The 20,185-nt window shown below is 43.8% G+C and overlaps 1 protein-coding gene across 7 annotated transcripts in view; it reads left to right on the top strand.

The window, feature by feature from the left end:
• Positions 1 to 20,185, top strand: part of Hnrnpm (heterogeneous nuclear ribonucleoprotein M) — a 41,945-nt gene continuing 21,760 nt past the window's right edge. For 4 of the 7 annotated variants that reach the window (XM_042693560.1, XM_042693562.1, XM_042693558.1 and 1 more), the window contains exons 1-5: positions 119 to 261; positions 8,712 to 8,881; positions 17,004 to 17,056; positions 17,981 to 17,988; positions 18,077 to 18,170. In XM_042693560.1, the coding sequence (XP_042549494.1) occupies positions 149 to 261; positions 8,712 to 8,881; positions 17,004 to 17,056; positions 17,981 to 17,988; positions 18,077 to 18,170 (438 nt within the window). In that variant the 5' untranslated portion in view covers positions 119 to 148. Of the gene's footprint in view, positions 262 to 8,711; positions 8,882 to 17,003; positions 17,057 to 17,980; positions 17,989 to 18,076; positions 18,171 to 20,185 lie in introns of those variants that run through there. The other 3 variants (XM_042693559.1, XM_042693563.1, XM_042693564.1) reach the window with 3 other exon arrangements.

Raw genomic sequence — 20,185 nt, 5'->3', positions numbered from 1 at the left:
GAGGGGGCGTGGCCCTGGGTGAGGGGCGTGGCCCGAGGCTTCCAGTCGCGGCGCGCGCAGGCGTTACTGGTCACGTCGGGTCACGTGAGTGCGCAGGCGCATTTCCGCGCAGCTCCGCTCTCTTACACAAAGCCCAGACGCGGAGAAAATGGCGGCAGGGGTCGAAGCAGCGGCGGAGGTGACGGCGACGGAGCCCAAAATGGAGGAAGAAAGCGGCGCGCCCGGCGTGCCAAGCGGCAACGGGGCTCCGGGTCCGAAGGGGTGAGTATCCCAGGGTTCCTGGCTCCCGGGTCGGGCTCCCGGTCGGCGGCCTCCCCCTCAGCGCGGCCTTGGCTCGGGCCTTTCGCTGCAGGTGGTGGGGGCAGCCAAGGCTGTGAGGCGGGGATCCGGACGGCCCCGCGGTGCGTCTCCAGGCTCGTTTCCTGCCGTTGCCGGGCCTTAAGTACCTCAGGGCCAGACAGGCACCGTTGGCGGTGCAGCCGCTGCGCGTAGCGGGGTGATGGCGCGGGTTCTGGAGTTGGAGATTGCCGAGTTCGAGACCCGCTTGCTTCTGAAACTGATCTTGGACGAGTGGTTTCAACCCCTCTCCCAATCCCCGGGGCCTTTCGGCCTCGGATCTCAGTTTCCCGAGCCTAAGAGTGGGGGGAGGGGGGGGGGGAGAGTGCGCGCGCAAAGCCTCTCGCGCGGTCAGCCGGGGATAAACGGCTGCCGAGCCGGAGTCGGGGATCCTACTCCACCCCCTACCCCCACCCCACCCCACCCCTCGGCTTGGTCCCTGCCTTCGAACCTCCCCGGCTGGTCCCGGCCCAATGAGTCCTCCGATGCTTCTCGCGCCTCCTCCCCAGGTGCGCAGTAGGTATTAGTAGAGAATTGCTACTCTGTTGAGAAAGGGAGATAACTCCGTTATTTAGGGTCACCCGTTTCCACATTCCCATCATCTTTCTCATCTTTCAGAGCCCTGCTTTGAACTCAGCCTTAGGGTCCCTGGTTGTTGTTGTTTTGTTGTTGTTGTTTTTGGTATTATTTTGTGTGTGTCTTTTTGTTTGTTTTTGTTTGTTTCCTTAAAGGAGGAAAGGATCAGCTGTGTTGCCTTGGAACTCAAAATAGCAGTCACTTGAGAAAAAGACTCAGAGAAGGGTTTTTGGCTTCAAATGCCAGCAGTCGTGGGCACGCAGTGCTAATATCCGTTCTCCCCCCCCCCCCCCATTTCCCTACATAAGATTTGCCATTTTTAAGTGTGCAGTTCAGTTGACATTGACCGTGTTGGGCAACTGTCACCACTGTCCTTGTTCTGAACTTGTTTTGTTTTCATCCTGTGAATAAAATGTAAAATGTAGCCATCAGCCACTAAACTCCTCCCCCCCCCCCCAATTTCCTGCTGTGCTTTGCTCAAACTTTTTAAGGAGTGAAACTTTGTGATACACTCTGCGGATTGAAAGTAAATGTATTTAATGAGCATGCACTTGAGTATTGGCTACTTTACTATTATGTTTCTTCTGTAAGAAATTCCAGCCTCTTAGGTGAGGAAGAAAAACAGTTTCTGGTCCTTGGAAATCAAAGAGAAAGGGCTGGGAATGTAGTTAAGTAGTTCACTGCTAGTTTAATCCTCAGTTCTGAGGGCAACAACAAAACAGCAACAAGAGAAAAGTGTCCTCTGTTCCCAACACCTTACTGTGGAAGCCTCTGAATAGGGATGTGTCTTCCTACCCATTTGTTGGTGGTGTTGATGTGGGGGAGAGAGGGCTTGAATATGTGTTATAGCGAAGTATTGTACTAAGAATATTCCTAGCTTCATTTTGACTTTTTTCAGCATTTGTTCCCAGAAGACTTGTTGAAGGGCCTATTTGGAGGGCTTTAAAGATACTTTTATGTTGGGGCTGGGAAGGTGGCTCAGTGGTAGAGTGCTTGCCTTGCATGCATGAAGCCCTGGGTTCAATTCCTCAGCACCACATAAGCAAAAAGAAAAAAGCCGGAAGTGGCGCTGTGGCTCAAGTGGTAGAGCGCCAGCCTTGAGCTGAAGAGCTGAGGGACAGCGCCCAGGTCCAGAGTTCAGACCCCACAACCCTGCCCTCCCCTCCCCCCAAAAAAGATACTTTTATGTCCACATAGGAGTACTGCTACAACCTTTATAGGTGAGAGTTAAATTTGTTGAGGATTATAGCACTGGGACTAAATTTTAGGCAAATTTTCCACTGTCCATTTTCTTTTTTTATATGCTTTTTTTTAATTGTAAAAATAGTGTATGGTTACATGAGTAAGGTAGTGAGTATATTTCCTATCTAGCACTGTTACCTCCTCCTTTTGTTTTTCCCCTACCATCCCTTCCTTCCCCACCTCCCCAATTTCTCCATCCCCCCCCAAGTTGTAAAGTTCATTTCAACATAGTGTCCACTATGCATTTTCAAATAGCCATCTTGTAATGGAATCACTTGGCAGACTACCCGAATTTTACTTTTCATTGGAAAGGCTGAGCCAGGCTTAATATACCTCTATGCCAGGTGGAAAACATACCTTTGCAACAATAAAGTTCTGGAAGGAACTCTTTAGAAACCTATTCCTTGAGGAGGGAGATCAGTTAATATTTTTGTAGTGATTATGCTGTAGTAGAAGTGGCAGGGTAGAGTGTGGAACTCCACCTTCCACTACTGTTTAGGGGCTAAGAGGAAGAGAATAGAAAATGATTGAGATGAGGTAAAGATCAGGGATTTCGAGTATGCTCTTTTTTTTTTTTAAACCAGTCCTGGGGTGTGAACTCAGGGCCTGGGCACTGCTGCTGAGCTGCTTTTGCTCAAGGGTAGCACTGTAACACCTGAGGCACAGCATCCCTTTCAGTTTTTTCTATTTATGTGGTACTGAGGAATGGAACCAGGGCTTCATGCATGCTAGGCAAACACTGTACTGCTAAGCCGCATTCCCAGCCCTTGCTTTAATTTTATTTGTCGGTTGTGGGGCTTGAACCCTGGGTCTGGATGCTGTCCCTCAGCTCTTCAGCTCAAGGCTAGTGTTCTACCACTTGAACCACAGCACCCCTTCCAGCTTTTACTGAGGAATTGAACCCTGGGCCTCATGCATGCAAGGCAAGCACTCTACCACTGAGCCACCTTCCCAGCCCCCCTGCTTTATTTTTTAAATAGAATAATTTGAATGCATGATGGTTCTAGGAATAGAACTCAGGGCCTCATGCATGCCAAACAAGTGCTCCACCACTGAGCTGTATACCCAACCCTGTCGTATTTATTTATTTTCATTCCTGGGCTTGAACTCAGGGCCTGGACACTGACACTGAGCTTTTTTACCCAAGACTAGTACTCTACCACTTGAGCCACAGCTCCAGTTCTGACTTTTTGGTAATTAATTGGAGATGAGGATCTCATGGACTTTCCTGCCTGGGCTGGTGTTGAACTGTGATCCTGAAATCTCAGCCTCCTGAGCAGTTAGGATGATAGATGTGAACCACTGGCACCTCCTCTGTTTCTTTTGTTGATTGGGGTACTTAAACTCAGGGCCTGGGCCCCTCAGCTCTTTTCTGCTCCAGGCTAGCACTCTTTCACTTTGATTTACGGTGCAACTTCTGGTTTTCTGGTGGTTAATTGGAGATGAGAGTCTTGGACTTTTTGCCCAGGCTGGCTTTGAACTGTTATCCTCAGATGTCAGCCTTCTAAGTAGATAGGATTACAGATGTGAGCCCCCAACACCTACCTACCTTTTTTCCTTTCCCCTCCCTTCTTTTTTTTTTTTTTTGCTGGGCTTGGACACTGTACCTGAACCTCTGTGTTCAAGGCTAGCCCTCTACCACTTGAGCCACAGAACCACTTCTGGCTTTTTTTGTCAGTTGTGGGGCTTGAACTCTGGGCCTAGACGCTGTCCCTCAGCTCTTTAGCTCAAGGTGAGCACTCTACCACTTGAGCTATAGTGCCATCTCCTGTTTTCTTGTGGTTAATTGGAGATAAGAGTCTCACTGAGCTATAGTGCCACTTCCTGTTTTCTTGTGGTTAATTGGAGATAAGAGTCTCACTGACTTTCTTGCCCAGGCTGGCTTTGAACTGCAATCCTAAAATCTCAGCCTCCTGAGTAACTAGGATTACAGGTGTGAGCCACCAGCGCCCAGCTGAAAGTTTTTTTTTTTTCTAAAGTTTAGGTGTGATTACACACACACACACACACACTCACTCGCACGTGCATACACACAGGCAAAGTCTGATTTCACCTATTTCCTGATTGAATGGTTGTTTTAAAGATAAAAATGTATACTTAGTTTAATTTGTAGAGGCACTACTGCTAGTATTAACTCCTATGATTGAGAACTTCAGTTCCCAGCCCTTGCCATATACTATTCCAGTAACCTATCTTAAGTTATTTGAACTGGTTTACCCAGGCTTCCTATGTTTCCCCATTCTTTTAAAGATGATGCTGCACTTTAAAAAGTGAAGGTAGGCTGAGAATGTGGCTTAGTGGTAGAGTGCTAGCCTTGAGCAAAAAGAAGCTCAGGGAGAGCTCCCAGGCCCTGAGTTCAAGCCCAGACTGGCAGAGGGGGGAAAAAAAGGTATACTTGGGAAAAGGATTTTTGAGGACATTAGATTATGGGGTTTCTAGTTGATTGGAATGGACACTGTCAGATCTTTGCTTTCACCTTGTCTTTCTTTGATCTTATTCAGGACCAGAGAAAGATCCCAGGGCACAGAGATCTGCCTGTTTTGCTTGTTTTGTTTCGATGGCAATTCGCAAATGGGCTCTCCATTTCCATGGTTTTCAGTCATAGAGTTTAAAACTGAATTTTCTTCAGGAGGCTCAATGTTTAGGTTTCCCCAGCTAGAGCTCTTGATTGGTACCTTTTTTTTTTTTTTTTGGGTCCGGTCGTGGGGCCTGAACTCTGGGCCTGGGCGCTGTCCCTCAGCTCTTCAGCTCAAGGCTAGCGCTCTACCACTTGAGCCACAGCGCCACTTCTGGCTTTTTTCTTATGTGGTGCTGAGGAATCGAACCCAGGACCTTGAGCATGCAAGGCAAGTGCTCTACCACTGAGCCACCTTCCCAGCCCTTGATTGGTATGTTTTAAAACAATGTTTATAGCATGTTTTGTTGTTGTTAAAATGCTATGTGTGGGCCAGGTGCTGGTGGCTCATGCCTGTAATCCTGCCTACTTAGGAGGCTGAGATCTGAGGCTCCTGGTTCGAAGCTAGCCTGGGAAGGAAAGTCTGAGACTCTTAATTAAGTGGTAGAACAATATAGCATTGAGCAAAAAAAGTTTAGGAACAGTGCCCAATCCCTGAGTTCAAGCCTCAGGAATGGCACCCCCTCAGAAAGGGGGAGGGGAAACATATGTATAGATCTCCTTTGCTCTGTCAAGAAAATTATTGTAGGAAAATCATTGCCTTAAGACACTGTGTCAAGTCCCAACATGGAAACATAAGAACTAACACCTCTGTTTATACATGAGAAAACAGGCCAAACAAAGGCCAGTAACTTTGGGGTTCAGACTTAGAAGTGACCCTAGTACCTGCAGTACTGCTAGAAGTGGTAGGAATTCTAACCCTGTTTACTTAGGAGGAGAGTTGATGGGAGAGATCATGATTAGCCAGAGCAGGATTTGTTGTGGTGGTGTGCTCAGTGTTGAGCCATGTGATGTGGATTAGCCCCAAACCAAATGCCCAGCACCTGCAATTAGATTGGGTAGTTTATTCTTAGTTCTATGTTGATCAGGAGAATATAGACTACTCTATTACCTGCTGTGGCTGTAATTATTTATTTTTGGGGGGAGGAGGTCTGGTCGTGGGGCCTGAACTCTGGGCCTGGGCGCTGTCCCTCAGCTCTTCAGCTCAAGGCTAGTGTTCTACCACTTGAGCCACAGCGCCACTTCCGGCTTTTTTCTTTTTGCTTATGTTGTGCTGAGGAATTGAACCCAGGGCCTCAGGCATGCAAGGCAAGCGCTGAGCCACCTTCCCAGCCCCTGTAATTATTTATGTACAGTTGTAACATGTAAGCTGAGCAGTCTATACTTGTATTAAAGTAAAATGAAAGTCTTCAAAATTTGCGGTTTAAGTAGTAACTATTAGGGCTGGGAGTCTGGCTTAGTGGTAGAATGCTCGCCTAGCATGCATGAAGGTACTGGGTTAGATAAGTCAGCACCACATACACAGAAAAAGCTGAAAGTGGTGCTGTGGTTCAAGTGTTAAGAGTGCTAGCCTTGAGCAAAAGAAGCTCAGGCTGTGCCCAGGCCTTGAGTTCAAGCCCTAGGACTGGCCAAAAAAGAAAATAAAAACAGCAACAGCAACTAACTATTAAAATGCAGGCTCAAGCCTATAATCCTAGCTACTTAGGAGGCTGAGATCTGAGGATGGAAGTTTAAAGCCAGCCCAGGCAGAAAAGTCCCCATGAAACTCCTCAAATAACTACTCAAAAACTGGAAGTGAAACTATGGCTAAAAGTGGTAGAGGGCTAGCCTTGAGCAAAAGAGCTCCGGGACAGTGCCCAGGCCCTGAGGTCAAGGCTCACAACCAACAACAAAATAAAAATACACTTTTATCCATAGACCTTCTGGTGGACTGGGATATGTTGATATCTATTTTATGAATTTTTACCAACACTTTTCCTCATTTGCTAAGAAAGAATAAAGGACAGTTTGGCAGATCATGCTGCTCGCAAACTTTGGAGGGGGGGGTCAGGGCTTTTTTGCTGAGTATGCAGATGACCTGTGTCATAGTTGTGAGTTCATTTTGAGATGGGTTCTGTATTCAGCTATGTGTGCTTGTACAACATTCAGGGAGACAGTGCTAGAGAAAAGTTCTGCTGAGTGCTAGAGAAGAGTTCTAGGAATCTGGGAGTTAGAGAGGCCCTAACACATGTCCTTCTGCCAGCCATAAGTAGGGAAGCCTGCTGAATGTGGAGGAAGCAGCTTTGCTTTGTGTTAGTCAAGTAGGGATATAAGTTACACTAATGGTACCTTCATTGGTAGAGAACACTGTCCCCTTTTCCACCAAAGAAAGTCATATCCCAGAATATAAGCCCTTTAAATTAAAAGTAGCTTTATAAATCATTGATATCATAGTTGTGGCTTTTTTTTTTTCCTAATGATTTTGTGGATCACAAATTCTGCTAGAGCCTGGACTTTGGGGGGGAGGGTCACTAGGTGGGAAGCAGAAATGTACACATTTAGTCTCCCACTTGTCATCTCCCATTGGGGTCTCTATAGTCTGAGATGGCTGAACTCACACAGCATCTAAGAGAACAGCACAGTCTACCTGTACATACCTGCTGCTCTGGCTGTGCACAGGATTGCTGACACTCTTTATTTGGTCCATCTTAGGGCTTGAACTCAAGGCCTGGGCACTGTCCCTGATCTCTTTTGTTCAGGGTTAGTGCTCTATCACTTTGAGCCACAGTGCCACTTCTAGTTTTCTCATAGTTAATTGGAGATGATAGTATCATGGACTTTGTTGCTCTTGCTGGCTTTGAACCACAATCCTCAGATCTTAGCCTCTTAAGTAGCTGGGCTTGTAGGCGTGAGCCACCAGTACCTGGCTTGCAGTTAGCTTTTGATGACCTGTGCTGTGCTTTGGAAGTGTGTATTTCTTTTGAAACTTTGTCATGTTCTATTCCAAACCAGAATTGTATCTGTAGAACCTAGAGAAGTCCAGCATGGCAGTCTCCAATGCTTTATTTTCCAGACAGAGACTGGAAAAGAGATTATCAGGGAAGGGGAAGCCAACAGAGTCTCCACCCTTATTTGCCAAAGGTGGATTTGTTTGCATGTTGGCGTCTACCTAGCAGAATTGAGAGGCTAATGCTTCCTTTTCCCACTCCATGCTAGGAGTAGAGTAGAAACCAGGGACTTGCACATGCTGTAAGCACATCCTCTACCACTGAATTATCCTCCTAGCCCTTCCCAGTAATTTAGTTTTAACTAAACACTGAACTCTACTAAATATCAGCCTCATCTTTCTTTTTTTTTCCCCCCCAGAAGCTAGAAAGATTTTAATCATGATTCCTAACATGGATTAAGCACTAAAAATTTCACGAAGTTATGTGTGAACACAAACCGATTGGCTAACTAGAAACTAGCAAAGTTGCACTCTGATATCAATAAGAGGCAAAATAAAAAATAAGGAAATGTAACTTGATAAGCAAAACCTTGGACCTGTGACCCTTGGAAGGTAGAAATTCAGCATCTTTCTATATCCCCCCAACACAGCAGAAGATATGAAACTAGAATTGGTTCAGCCCTTCATCACCTGAGCCATCCTTTTAGCTTTTTTTCCCTTCTGGTATTATTCAGATAGGGTCTAATGGTTTTTGCCTGTGGCTGCAGTTCTCTAGATCCTTTAGTAACCAGTATTGCAGGACTTTGCTCCTCTGCTTTCTAAAATACCCTCCCTTTTTCCTTTTTCTACTTTGGAATAAGAGCACTTGAGCTGGGACCCCGTCTCTTGTTACAGTCCATAAGGATGGTCATAAGCCTAGGAAAGTTTTTCTCTTGAGAAAGGTATACTCCTCAGATCTCAACCTCCTGAATAGCTAGGATTACTGGCATGAGCCACCAGAATCCATCATTACAACTTTCTGCCTGGTATGGAGGCTTTTAGCTTGAATGTCCCAAATAAAAACCAGTATTGGTCTTGTTCTACATGCCTACAGAATTGCAAGCTGGCAAGTCAGCATTGGCTTTCACACTGTGGTGACATATAAACCCTTTATTATTTTTCTCTTTTTGAATTCAGTGAAGGAGAACGACCTACTCAGAATGAGAAGAGGAAGGAGAAAAACATAAAAAGAGGAGGCAGCCGCTTTGAGCCCTACGCCAACCCAACTAAAAGATACAGAGCCTTCATTACAAACATACCTTTTGATGTGAAATGGCAGTCACTTAAAGACCTGGTTAAAGAAAAAGGTAATGGTACTGGTGGTGGAGTAGGGTAAGAAGGTTGGTGTGTCTTCTCTGTGGCTAATTCCTTGCTTCTCTTTTGTCAATGGAAGTTGCTCTGGAAGAGAGTGTGTTGTGTCCAGTTTAGACTTAACCCCACCTCACTTCTTACTGTTGTCAAGTCCATGTGTCAGACCAAGGTATAGGTCTTTGGCCTACAGATGATTTTATTGGCTTACTACCATTAGTAGGGCTCAGTTAGGTTTGAGGGGAGCCTATTTGTGTTAAAGAAGTTTATCAAATTCTTCACGTTATTTTTCTTTTTAACTAAAATGGAGATTAATCTCCTAGAGTCTGGCAGGAAGGTAATTTGTTTAAATTTTGTGATGTCCTTCTAGGATCAATATTTGGTAGCTGGAATTTGTGCTGCTCAATTCCAGATTGTAAAATCCTAGCTTCTGTTTTGAGCTGTTAGGCTTCCCCACTTTGGGTTAAAAAAAAAAGAAAAGAAAAAAAGAGATTATATAGTTGGAGAGTTCAAAGAAATCTCCTGTGATGAAATGTCTTAAATAAGGGTGCACATTGTTCTAGTCAGGTGTCCAAATCCTGGCTTAGGACAGGGGAAGCAAACTCAGCTCTACTGCCACCAGGAGGTCTGAGGAGGCCACCCCATTGTCATTTGCCTCCCCTCTGAACACTGCTGAATCCTCTCCTTCATTCCTGTTCTGTTATTGTCTTCTGTTTGCTGATTCTTGGTCCTGCTGGTGGCACTGAGGACTAAAGAGATCACTCAGCCCTGGTTTAGATAAAACATTCATAGAGAACAAGTTGTGTGGTGCCTTGAGCTCCTCTCCTGGCAGAAGCTAGAATCAATCAGCCTTAATGAAGGCTGTGAAGGAGTGTTTGAAGGCTGTTTGAAGGAGTGAAAGGTATTGCTTTTCTGGAGCATTCATATTGAAGAGAGAGATAGGCTTGATTTGTCAAATGATTGACATTTCAGTGGCAAAGATGCCTCTTGGCCAGGCCTTTCGGTATGTGTATTGGTGCTCCCTGAATTGGGTTTTGAAGCCATTAATGGCCACTGCCATCCTTATCCTATCACTTCCTTTACCATGACATATAAGAAGCACTGGGCACAGGGAGACTGCATACAGTCATGTATGCTGCTCCCGTTTGTACTTCTCCAGATAACACAGATGGAAACATGTTCTGGTGTGACGTGTGTTTTCCTGCCTTGATCAGCCAAATCATTCCTGCCAGTGCTCCTGGGGCAAGAGTGAAGTTTCTTTTGTCTGAAGGACGTGTCATGTGGCATCCCAGATGCAGTGTTCTTGGTTTTTGGGACTGCTGCTTTAATATAAGTTTAGAATTTCTGAACAGTATGGTTGGGTATTATTTGACTTAGTTTTGGGATAACCCCCAAATTTGTGTTCTTGTGATTTGGTTGAACTGCTGAATTGCTATTTCCATTGATAATAAGGCATAGTAGTTCCAAGAACCAGGAATGTGGCTTTGAAAATGTAATTTGTTAGAATTTTTGTAAGAGATTGCAGGCCAAATTATTTTTCATTTTTAGGAGTGTGTAATCCAGTTTTGGGACATGATGGATAAATAGGTGATATTTTTACTGCTTTACAATTAATTCAGTAATTCAGTTTTGGAAGCCTTCAAGCTGGTAGCAGCAGCAGCAGCCATGCCGTTTCTGGATGTAGAAGCAGTTCACCTCAATCTACTATTTGCACAGTATTAAGTGTGGAGCCAGCCTGGTGGTTTATTTGGATACTTCCAAACTGGTTCTCATATTCCCCTGGCATACTGCTATGAATGCCTGGGCTCAGCCCTTTCAGTGTATTTTTGGTGGTGTAATTTAGAATTACAGGTGTGCAGTAAATCTGTTTGTTATTTTTAATGAACCTTAAAATGTTCTTGTTTAGAGCTCCCCTGTTCTGGTTAAATTAATTACTTTGCTATTAATTAAATTAGTCATAGTGCATTGTGGGTAAAGTGATTCATAACAGAAAGGTAATATTTTTTATAGTGATGTTCATCTTTTCAGTATATGAAATCTAAAGAAATTGTTTACATGTATAGGGCTCCTTAAGAAATATCTATTCATTATGAGGTTTGAAAAATAGACTTACACTCATGTCTTGGAATACCAAAAATATGTCTACATGGTTATTTTAAATAATTATTTGAAATCTCTTGGCAGGAGATCTTAAGTTCTTTTGAAGACTTGGCAAAAGAAAAAATGCATATAGACACTAATGGCCTGAAAGTATAGTCTCCAAATAATCCCAGGTGGACAGACCACAGAGATTGGGAAGACACAATAATCAAACCCCTCTTCTGTCTGCATTTGAAGAGACTATGATTGATGAAACCCTAGTCCTGTTGTTTGAGGAAACTAGTGGAATGAGAACTAGAATTAGTTGTCCTCAACTTGAATTTTCTGTCATTTGCAGCAGTGTCTAATTGCAGCTTCTGGGAGCTAAAGTAGTACTTTTGCCAAGAGTGGAGCTTTTCTAAGGATAATCATGCATGAAATTGTCTTTTAAGTACCAGTACCCTTCCTGATTCCTAATCTTCCCCTTCTTTGTTCACCAGGTGTATATTTTCCATTCTAGGACATTCTGGTGTTAATCTGATACCATATGAACTAGACTTTTACACTTTTCCTTCTCTATAGAATCACAAAACAGTTTTTTTTTGCTTGGTTGGGGGGCTTGAACTCAGGGCCTGGGCAGTCCTTGAGCTCTTCTGCTCAAGGCTAGTACTCTACCATTTTGAGCCACAGCTCCACTTCCTGTTTTCTGGTGGTAAGAGTCTCAAGGACTTTCCTGCCCGGTTGGCTTTGAACTGTGATCCTCTGATCTTAACCTCCTGAGTAGCTAGGATTACACGTATGAGCCACCACTGCCTGGCTCACAAGACTTTTTTGGTTGGCATTAGTCATGAAGTCAACATTGCTGGTTTTAAAGAGAAAAATGCATTTTGAGAGCTTTGTTTTGTTCTAAGCCAAATTTACTTTTTCTTAACCCCCTCTTCCTATCAATCAGGAACATGGGATAGGCACTTTATATCTTGCCTTTGCCTGCATACCTGTTTTCCACTTCCTACTCTAGCTGACCTAGTGGAACAGAGGAAAAGATTCTCTTGCCTTTCCTCTTGTTTAGGCTTTATTTTACTAGTTTTGTTTTGAGACAAGGTCTCACTATGTAGTGGAGCTGACCTTGATCTTACTATTGTAGCCTAGGCTGGCCTTGAACTTATCTCATGCAGAGTGCTATGAGTTTCTGGTTGAAAAAACAGTTGGGAGCTGAAAAGTAAAAAAACAAAAAAACATAGCTCAAAACAAGACAATTAAGAACCATTGTTATATGAAATTTGAATCGGGATTGTCAGACCAGGTTGGAAAGTGTCTATAACAGTCCACAGCTACTCAGTTGCTTCAACGGAGAGATGATAAGAGCCACAAGTTAAAAGTGTTTTATTGGGCTGGGAAGGTGGCTCAGTGGTAGAGTGCTTGCCTTGCATGCCTGAGGCCCTGGGTTGGATTCCTCAGCACCACATAAGCAAAAAGGAAAAAGCCAGAGTGGCGCTGTGGCTCAAGTGGTAGAGCTCTAGCCTTGAGCTGAAGAGCTGAGGGATAGTGCCTAAGCCCAGCGTTCAAGGCCCCATGACCAGACCCCCTCCCCCCCCCAAAAAAAAAGTTTTATCATAAGGGCACAAAGCATAAAAATTTCTGTGGCCAGAGGATCCTTAGAAATTTAAAATTAAAGTAGTATTGCACTCCACTGGAGAACATGAAATCCTCCGGGTGCTGGGCTGCTTTTTCCTGGTCTACCCAGAGAGCCAGTATGGAGCTGGGGCAGCTGCCTCCTACGCAGGCCTGGGCTTACCACTGAATAAACATGGAGCCTAGGTAGGAGGGGGTAGAAAGGAAGGTCCCTGATGTCCTTTATACTTAAATCAATCCTTAGTTTAGGAGCAGTCAATTTAACTTGTGTATGCAGATTTCTTTAGGCACTTAATCCATCTGTTATTATTTAATGTATTACTTTAAGTAAATTTCAGATTGCAACTGACTGAAAACTGAGGCCCAGAGGGCAATTGTAGTCCAGTAGAAAGTTTCTGCTGGTTCTTGGAGGTAATCTGCATTGTGAGTCTATAGGGCAGGATTCTTTCAATTTAAACATAGTCTCTACCCAGTCTAGTTTCCCTTGTGGGAAATTAGACTGGTGCTGAAACACTCATGCTGTGTGAGCTGAAGATGAGCCCCAGCGGTGCAGCCTGTGTGGCTCAGTCATTTTCTGACTTGTACATGTCAAGATGTCACTGGGTGGAATACTTAAGTAGTTGTCATATCCGAGAAAGAAGCTTCTGAAACCTGCAACGACTGATGATTCTATGTGACAATCTCTTAGAGTGACTATCTCAAAGTTGACCACTATGAGGTAAATAAGCTGTTTAGCAACATGCCCTGCTTTCTACTCCATGCTCTGTCCCATTTTTGTGGGGGCTGAGGTTAGTTATGTAGCTTCGTGGCATAGTGCATGCCTGTATGAGGTGCTAGGTTTAGTCCCAGCACCCCTGCTCCCCTCAAAGAAAAACAAAAAAATTAAAGGCCTTATCACATACGAATTCTCTTCAGTGAAACTTTGGCCTCTGTATTATCTTGATTTTCTTTTCTTGATGCTTCAGACTGAGCAGTAAATGGAAACACAAAAGCAATCATTTATTGTGATGAAAGTTTGTATGGAATGATTGAATCAAATTAACTCCAAACTGCTTGAGTTCTTTTTGAGTTGCTCACTGAGAATGTATTTTGTTTGTGAAGCAGTATTTTTATAATCCACTTAAATGTTGGCCAAACTGATTTCTTAGCATATTAAAATAAGGTAGAGTGTGACGTTTGGTGTTAGATTTGTCAGACGTTACTATTTTCATTTACGTACTTTCATGTTTAAAGCTGCAGTGGAATTTATCTTAGCCACCTCTTGGGGTTTCATGGGCTCTATCATTGCACCAGGAGCAGAGTATTATTTTCATTGGTGCCAAATAATTCCACCTCTGGCCTTGCTCCAGCTTGCTTGAGACAGTGCTGTGCTCTGGATGGTTTGTTCTTATACACTTGCTTTGTGGAATGTGACAGGCTTATGTGTATGTAATTGGCAAGTTTTGCCTTCAAATTCTGACACTGTCCTTACTACACAAAATTTGGCTTTAGTAAAGTAGAACTAAAAAATGAGCTTTTTTTTTTTTTTCTTCGCTAGTCCTAGTTGAACTCAGGAATTGGGCGCTGTCCCTGAGCCTCTTTGTGATCTACCATAGTGCCACTAAGGAAGCTGTCTCTTCCTACAGGGAAAGCACAAATTAGAAACAAATGCAGACCTCCTAATCTAACCTGATAAAGGTTTACAGATTTACAGTGTTAAGATCTGGTAAAGAGCATGGTTAGTTGCTGCTGGTGCCCTAGAATTACTCAAGTTCAAGCCATGTATGTCACTTACTCCACTGGAAGGGGAAAAGGGAGTAACAAATTTTTCCTTTTTTGTTGGTTGTGGGGCTTGAACTCAGGGCCTGGGCACTGTCCCTGAGCTCCTTTGCTCAAGGCTGGCACTCTTTGTCACTTGAGCCACAGTGGATCCACATCCTGCTTTTTGGTGGTTAGTAGAGGATAAGGGTCTTGCTGCTGAGGCTGGCTTTGAACCTTGATCCTCAGCTCTCAGCTTCCTGAGTAGCTAGGATTATGGGTGTGAGCCACCAGCGCCTGGCTATAATAAACAATTTTAGGCAGCCTTTTTTTTTTTTTTTAAGTGCACAAGATTGAAGCTGAGGGTGCCACCACTGGAATGCTAAATGATACTTGGTTTAACTGTTGGTGATATGGTGAAAGGTTTGGTTTGGATTTGCTTGCTTTATAGGTTACAATAATAACTTTCTAGACACAGGTTAGAAACTTTCAAGTGCAACAGTATTTGAGTTTTGACAAACAGTTACAACTGTCTTGACTCAGAGAGTGATTTTTTTTAAGGTTTTTTGAGCTGTAGGCACAGCTTGTAGGAATTAAGTTTGGGACACTTGGAGACAAAAGCTATTGGTCCTTGAATGTCTACTGCTGTTGAAATAAATGGCGCTTAACATGGCCTCGTGAACTGTACTTTTGGAATTGCTTTATTTGTAAGGGTAAAATAAAGCCAATTTGCATGACTGTCCTTTGGCTGAGATTGTTCTTAAACTTGTCCCATGAGAGTGTGTACTACTCCACAAGTTAACTAGATTGGTCCCTCTTGTTTTCCTTCTTCCTTCCTTTGCATTAATCCTTCCTGTTTTGTTGGAAAGGACTAGAAAGGTAAGGTGATGGCTTCCACTTGGCCTTCCTGCCTTTAGTTACTGCACTCTATTAGTAAAGATGTCCTTCAGCACATGGATTTTTATTTGTGAAATAATTTTACCTTTTTTCCACACAAGTTTCATTGCTGTATGGATTTGAAAAATCTTCAACTGGGTGCTGGTGGCTCACGCCTGTAATCCTAGCTTCTCAGGAGGCTGAGATTTGAGGATCAAAGCCAGCCTGAGCAAGAAAGTCCATGAAACTTACTTCGAATTAACCACTAGAAAACCAGAAGTGGCTGGGCTGGGAACGTGGCTCAGTGGTAGAGCGCTTGCCTTGCATACATGAGGCCCTGGGTTCGATTCCGCAGCACCACATAAGCAGGAAAAAAAAGGCTGGAAGTGGCGCTGTGGCTCAAGTGGTAGAGCACTCTCCTTGAGCTGAAGAGCTAAGGGACAGCGCCCAGGCCCAGAGTTTAAGCCCCATGACCGACAAAAAAAAAAAAAAAAAAAAGAAAACCAGAAGTGGCCCTGTGACTCAAGTGGTAGAGTGCTCACCTTGAGCTGAAGAGCAGCTCAGGGACAACACCCAGGCCCAAAGTTCAAGACCCACGACCAAACAAAAAAGACAGACAGATTCTCATAATCTTAATGAGCAGGATCAATGAAGGCCAGTAGTGCGTTCATTTTACCCTTATCCAGCTAAACCAGACTTCATGAGTTCATCCTTTGGAAAGAGTCGGGGGGGAGGTTTCTGACATAAAGGCTCCTCCCTTTTAAACTTTTGAGAGTCTGTTTAGAGATCTTGTGCTCCCGTTAATGCTTTAAGGTTGTTTTTTGTGTGCCATCTTAAAGTTCAGCAGCCATTTTGGTGGTTGTATTGATGGAGTCTAACATCTGGTCATGGTGGTCATGAGTTGGCAATCCAAACCTTGAGGAAAATCTGCAGTAGCTCTTGAAATCTTTCAATTTTCCCCTCTTTGTGTGGCTTAGAATTATGTGAGTCTACTTAATTGTTTAGTTACCACCTGAACCCTAAATTTGAATTTGTATCCTCTTATGGGGAGGGTTAGCAGGCAGCCAGAGTAAAGGCTGTCTTAATTCACTGAAGAGAATCCAGATGCTGTTACGGTTTTCGGATTGTATGTTTAAACATTCTGTTTCTAAGCTTTGGGGCCTAGTGTTGTGTGTAGGACCAGCTACTGAATTTGTGGGGTCCTGTGCAAAATAAAAGTGAAGGGCCTCTTGTCACAAATGAAGAATTTTAAGATGGCCTTAAAGACATTAAACCCATGCGGGCTGTGTCATTACACAGGTTGCACACCCATGAAGCTGGCCTGCGGCCATTCTGTGCCTTTGAGCTTGTACCCATCTTTATGTTAGTTACTGGGCAAGCTCCAATCTGTGGCATTACAACCTGTGTGCTGTTTAACCTGATGTCAATAGTAAGAGCATAGAGGTAAAACTTTCCCTCCCTTCCTAAAAAGTGAATCGTGCAGACTTCTTTCCTAGAGATTTGGATTGCCTCTAGTCATGAGTGAGTATTCCAGGCAGGGCCATCGACAATGGAAATCTGTGGAAGTAGCTTGTTTGTGGCGGGAGGAAAATCAAGGACATATTGTTAATGAGTTTTCACCTACTTTTACTGCACACCTGTAATGCCTAGCTTGGTGGTTTAGAGAATATGGAGTGTTTCTGGGCTTTCTTATAAGGCAGAGGCTCCATACAAGGTTGCTGATGATTGTTCTAAATTCCCATTGTTTTCTTGGCTTTTCTCCCTTGGTTTATGTGTCGTCTGGAAACTGATTTGTAGTTGGTGAGGTAACATACGTGGAGCTCTTAATGGACGCTGAAGGAAAGTCAAGGGTAAGTGTCTGAGAGAATTTCTTCTGTGGATTTACTACATGACAAATGTTACTGTATGGTGGCGTGGACTCGAATGAAATCAGGAAGGCAGTGAGTGCTCATGTTACAGTAGCTATGTTTGATCTTGCCAACACTCCAGTAGGGGGGAGGGGGTTTGCAAACGGGAGTCCCGCTTTTCCAAATGGCTGGCCAAAGAGCTTTTTGGTATTCTGTTTGGATGCCCAATTTGGATAACTGGGGACCATAGCAGTATTGTCTCTTTGTTAACAGAGGAATCGGCTGTGTGTGAATTATGCATGGAATTTTGGCGGTGGTACAATTAATGTAAAACGTGTGTTCTTGTCTAGAAAATGTTACTCTTGGTTGTTTGCTGAATTTGAAAGTTGTGTGAACCAAAGATTCCGAAAAGTTGCCTTTGTGCCAGTAAATTGTAAACCAAACACTACAAATCGGAACGTTCAAAATTGGCCTAGTTCAATGAGAAGAACATAAATGATTTTTTGTCGTGCAATAGAATGGCTTAGAATTAATCACAAGGATGAGCTTAATTTATGGAAGGGATGGACTTAGGAGCAGGACAAGGAATTGATTGAGTATGGAGGGAAGCAGATCTAAAGTTGGTGTGATTTCTTGGAGAACCTGAACTTAGGTCTGCTCATTATAGCTTCTTCTGCTATAGTGCAATGCTGGTAACGTGCAGGAAAATGACATTCAGGAGCCCAGCTTTTAATAAGGAAGGCTAGGCCAGGCATTTTTGTTTGTCAACTTCCCCTTAGAAGGGTTAATTTTTAAATAAAACTTCCTTCGTTACATAAATCATATATTTATAATCTGTTTATGACTGTCATTGATATTTACTATGTTTTTCTTTTCTTCTTTTTCCCCTTTCCTTGCTCGTCTGACTGGTCTTGGCTTCTTCCAAAGGGATGTGCGTAAGTATCCTCTAGTTACTTACTGATGTTATTTGAGCCTTTCAAGTTGTAGGACTGGTTCCACTCACTGTCTTTTGACTCCTCATAGTGTTGTTGAATTCAAGATGGAAGAGAGCATGAAAAAAGCTGCTGAAGTTCTAAACAAGCATAGTCTGAGTGGAAGACCACTGAAAGTCAAAGAAGTAAGTTCTCTCTCTGCCTTGCACAAGCTAGGCAAGTGCTCTACCACTCAATTCTAACCCTAGCCCCAGAGTAAACTCTTGGCTAACACTATATGTACCATGTATTAGTTCTTGAGTTGTGCCTGTTCAGAGTGAGAATGAGCCTTGGCTGAATCTTGAACAGAGTGGACGAGGAGGATCAGTCACGTGTTCCTGCAGCTTTCCTGTGGGATCTTTGGTACAGTGGCCAGGCTGACTCTGAGTGGCCTTAGCTAAGCCGACTGCTTCTCTAAGGGTTTGTTCTGGGCCTATGGTGCAAGTAAGAGACTTATTACATCTACCAGACGAAACACTGTTCTTGCTCATTTTCTTCTTTCTTGCTCACTTTTTTTCTCTATTTTTCTTTTTTGGGTCCGGTGGTGGGGCCTAAACTCTGGGCCTGGGCACTGTCCCTCAGCTCTTCAGCTCAAGGCTAGCACTCTTATCACTTGAGCCACAGCGCCACTTCCAGCTTTTTTCTTTTTGTTTATGTGGGGCTGAGGAATCGAACCCAGGGCCTTATGTATGCATGCAAGGCAAGCGCTCTACCACTGAGCCACCTTCCCAGCCCCTCTTTACATTTTTTTCCTATACTGATCTTAGGGCTTAAACTTGGAGTCTGGGCACTGTTCTGAGATTTTTTTTGCTTAAGGCTAGCTAGTGCTCTACCACTTGAGCCATACCGCCACTTCTGGCTTTTTTTGGTGGTTAATTGGAGATAAGAGTCACAGGCACTTTCCTGTCTGGGCTGGCTTCCAACTGTGATTCTCAGATCTCAGCCTCCTGAGTAGCTATGATTATAGTTGTGAGCCACTGGCACCTGGAACTCTGGTATCTTTTTATTTGTGATGAAGATCAAACTCAAAAGCTTTATGCAGGTTATGCCAGCACTCTGTAAGCACTGTCCTTAGCTTCTAGATGGCTGCTTTTTTTTTTTTTTTGTCTGTCGTGGAGCTTGAACTCTGGGCCTTGGTGCTATCCTACTCAGCTCTTCAGCTCAAGGCAAGCACTCCCCCATTTGAGCCACAGAGCCACTTCCGGTTTTCTGAGTCTTTTATTAGAGATAAGAGTCTCACGGACTTTCTTGCCTGGGCTGGCTTTGATCCTCAGATCTCAGCCTCCTGAGTAGCTAGGATTATAGGTGTGAGCCACCAATGCCCAGCTCTGGTTGTTGTTGTTTTTTTTTTAAGAGATTTTTTTGTTGTTGTTTTGTCTCAATACTGGGACTTGAACTCAGCCTCATGCTTTTAGCTTTTTAAAAAAAACTCAAGGGTGGTGCTCTATCACTTGAGCCATACCTGCATTTCCAGCCCTTTTCTGGTTAATTGAATTCTCACAGATGTTCCTGCCCAGGCTGGTTTTGAATCTCCATCCTCAGATCTCAGCTTTCTGAGTAGATAGGATTACAGGTGTGAGCCACTGGGACCTGGCTAGGAAGACAATTTTTTTTTTATTGGTGGTGATTAAATCCTTCTTTGACTTTTTTTGGGAGACAGTCTCACCATCTTCAAACTCATGGTCCTACTGCTTCAGCCTCTCAAAAGCTGGGATTATAGTGATGTACCACCCTCCTTTACTTCTTTTTAAGTCTTGAGGAGGAAGAGTGTATTGATAGCTCAGTGTGTTGATACAAAAAAAAAAAAAAAAAAAAAAGCATGGTAGAGTTTAAGGTTTCTCTGGAGTTTAGGTTTCTTTGTGGTAGTAAATAATGATAGGACAGAGTTCGAGAAATGTTCTTTTTTTTTCCCCCCACCTGTGATCATGAAGCTTGAACTCAGGTCCTGGGCACTGTCCCTGAGCTCTTTTTGCTCAAGGCTAGTACTCTACCACTTTGAGTCACAACTCTGCTTCCGAAAAAAATCTTTTTTTTTTTTTTTTTTTGGTCGGTCGTGGGGCCTGAACTCTGGCCCTGGGCGCTGTCCTTCAGCTCTTAAGCTGTAGGCTAGCGCTCTAGCGCACTACCACTTGAGCCTCAGCCCCACTTCCAGCTTTTTCTG

The sequence above is a fragment of the Dipodomys spectabilis genome, unplaced genomic scaffold (assembly GCF_019054845.1).
Source record: "Dipodomys spectabilis isolate Male_0828 unplaced genomic scaffold, ASM1905484v1 ptg000173l, whole genome shotgun sequence".
Lineage (NCBI taxonomy): Eukaryota > Metazoa > Chordata > Mammalia > Rodentia > Heteromyidae > Dipodomys > Dipodomys spectabilis.
This window is presented reverse-complemented; position numbering and strand designations above follow the sequence as displayed.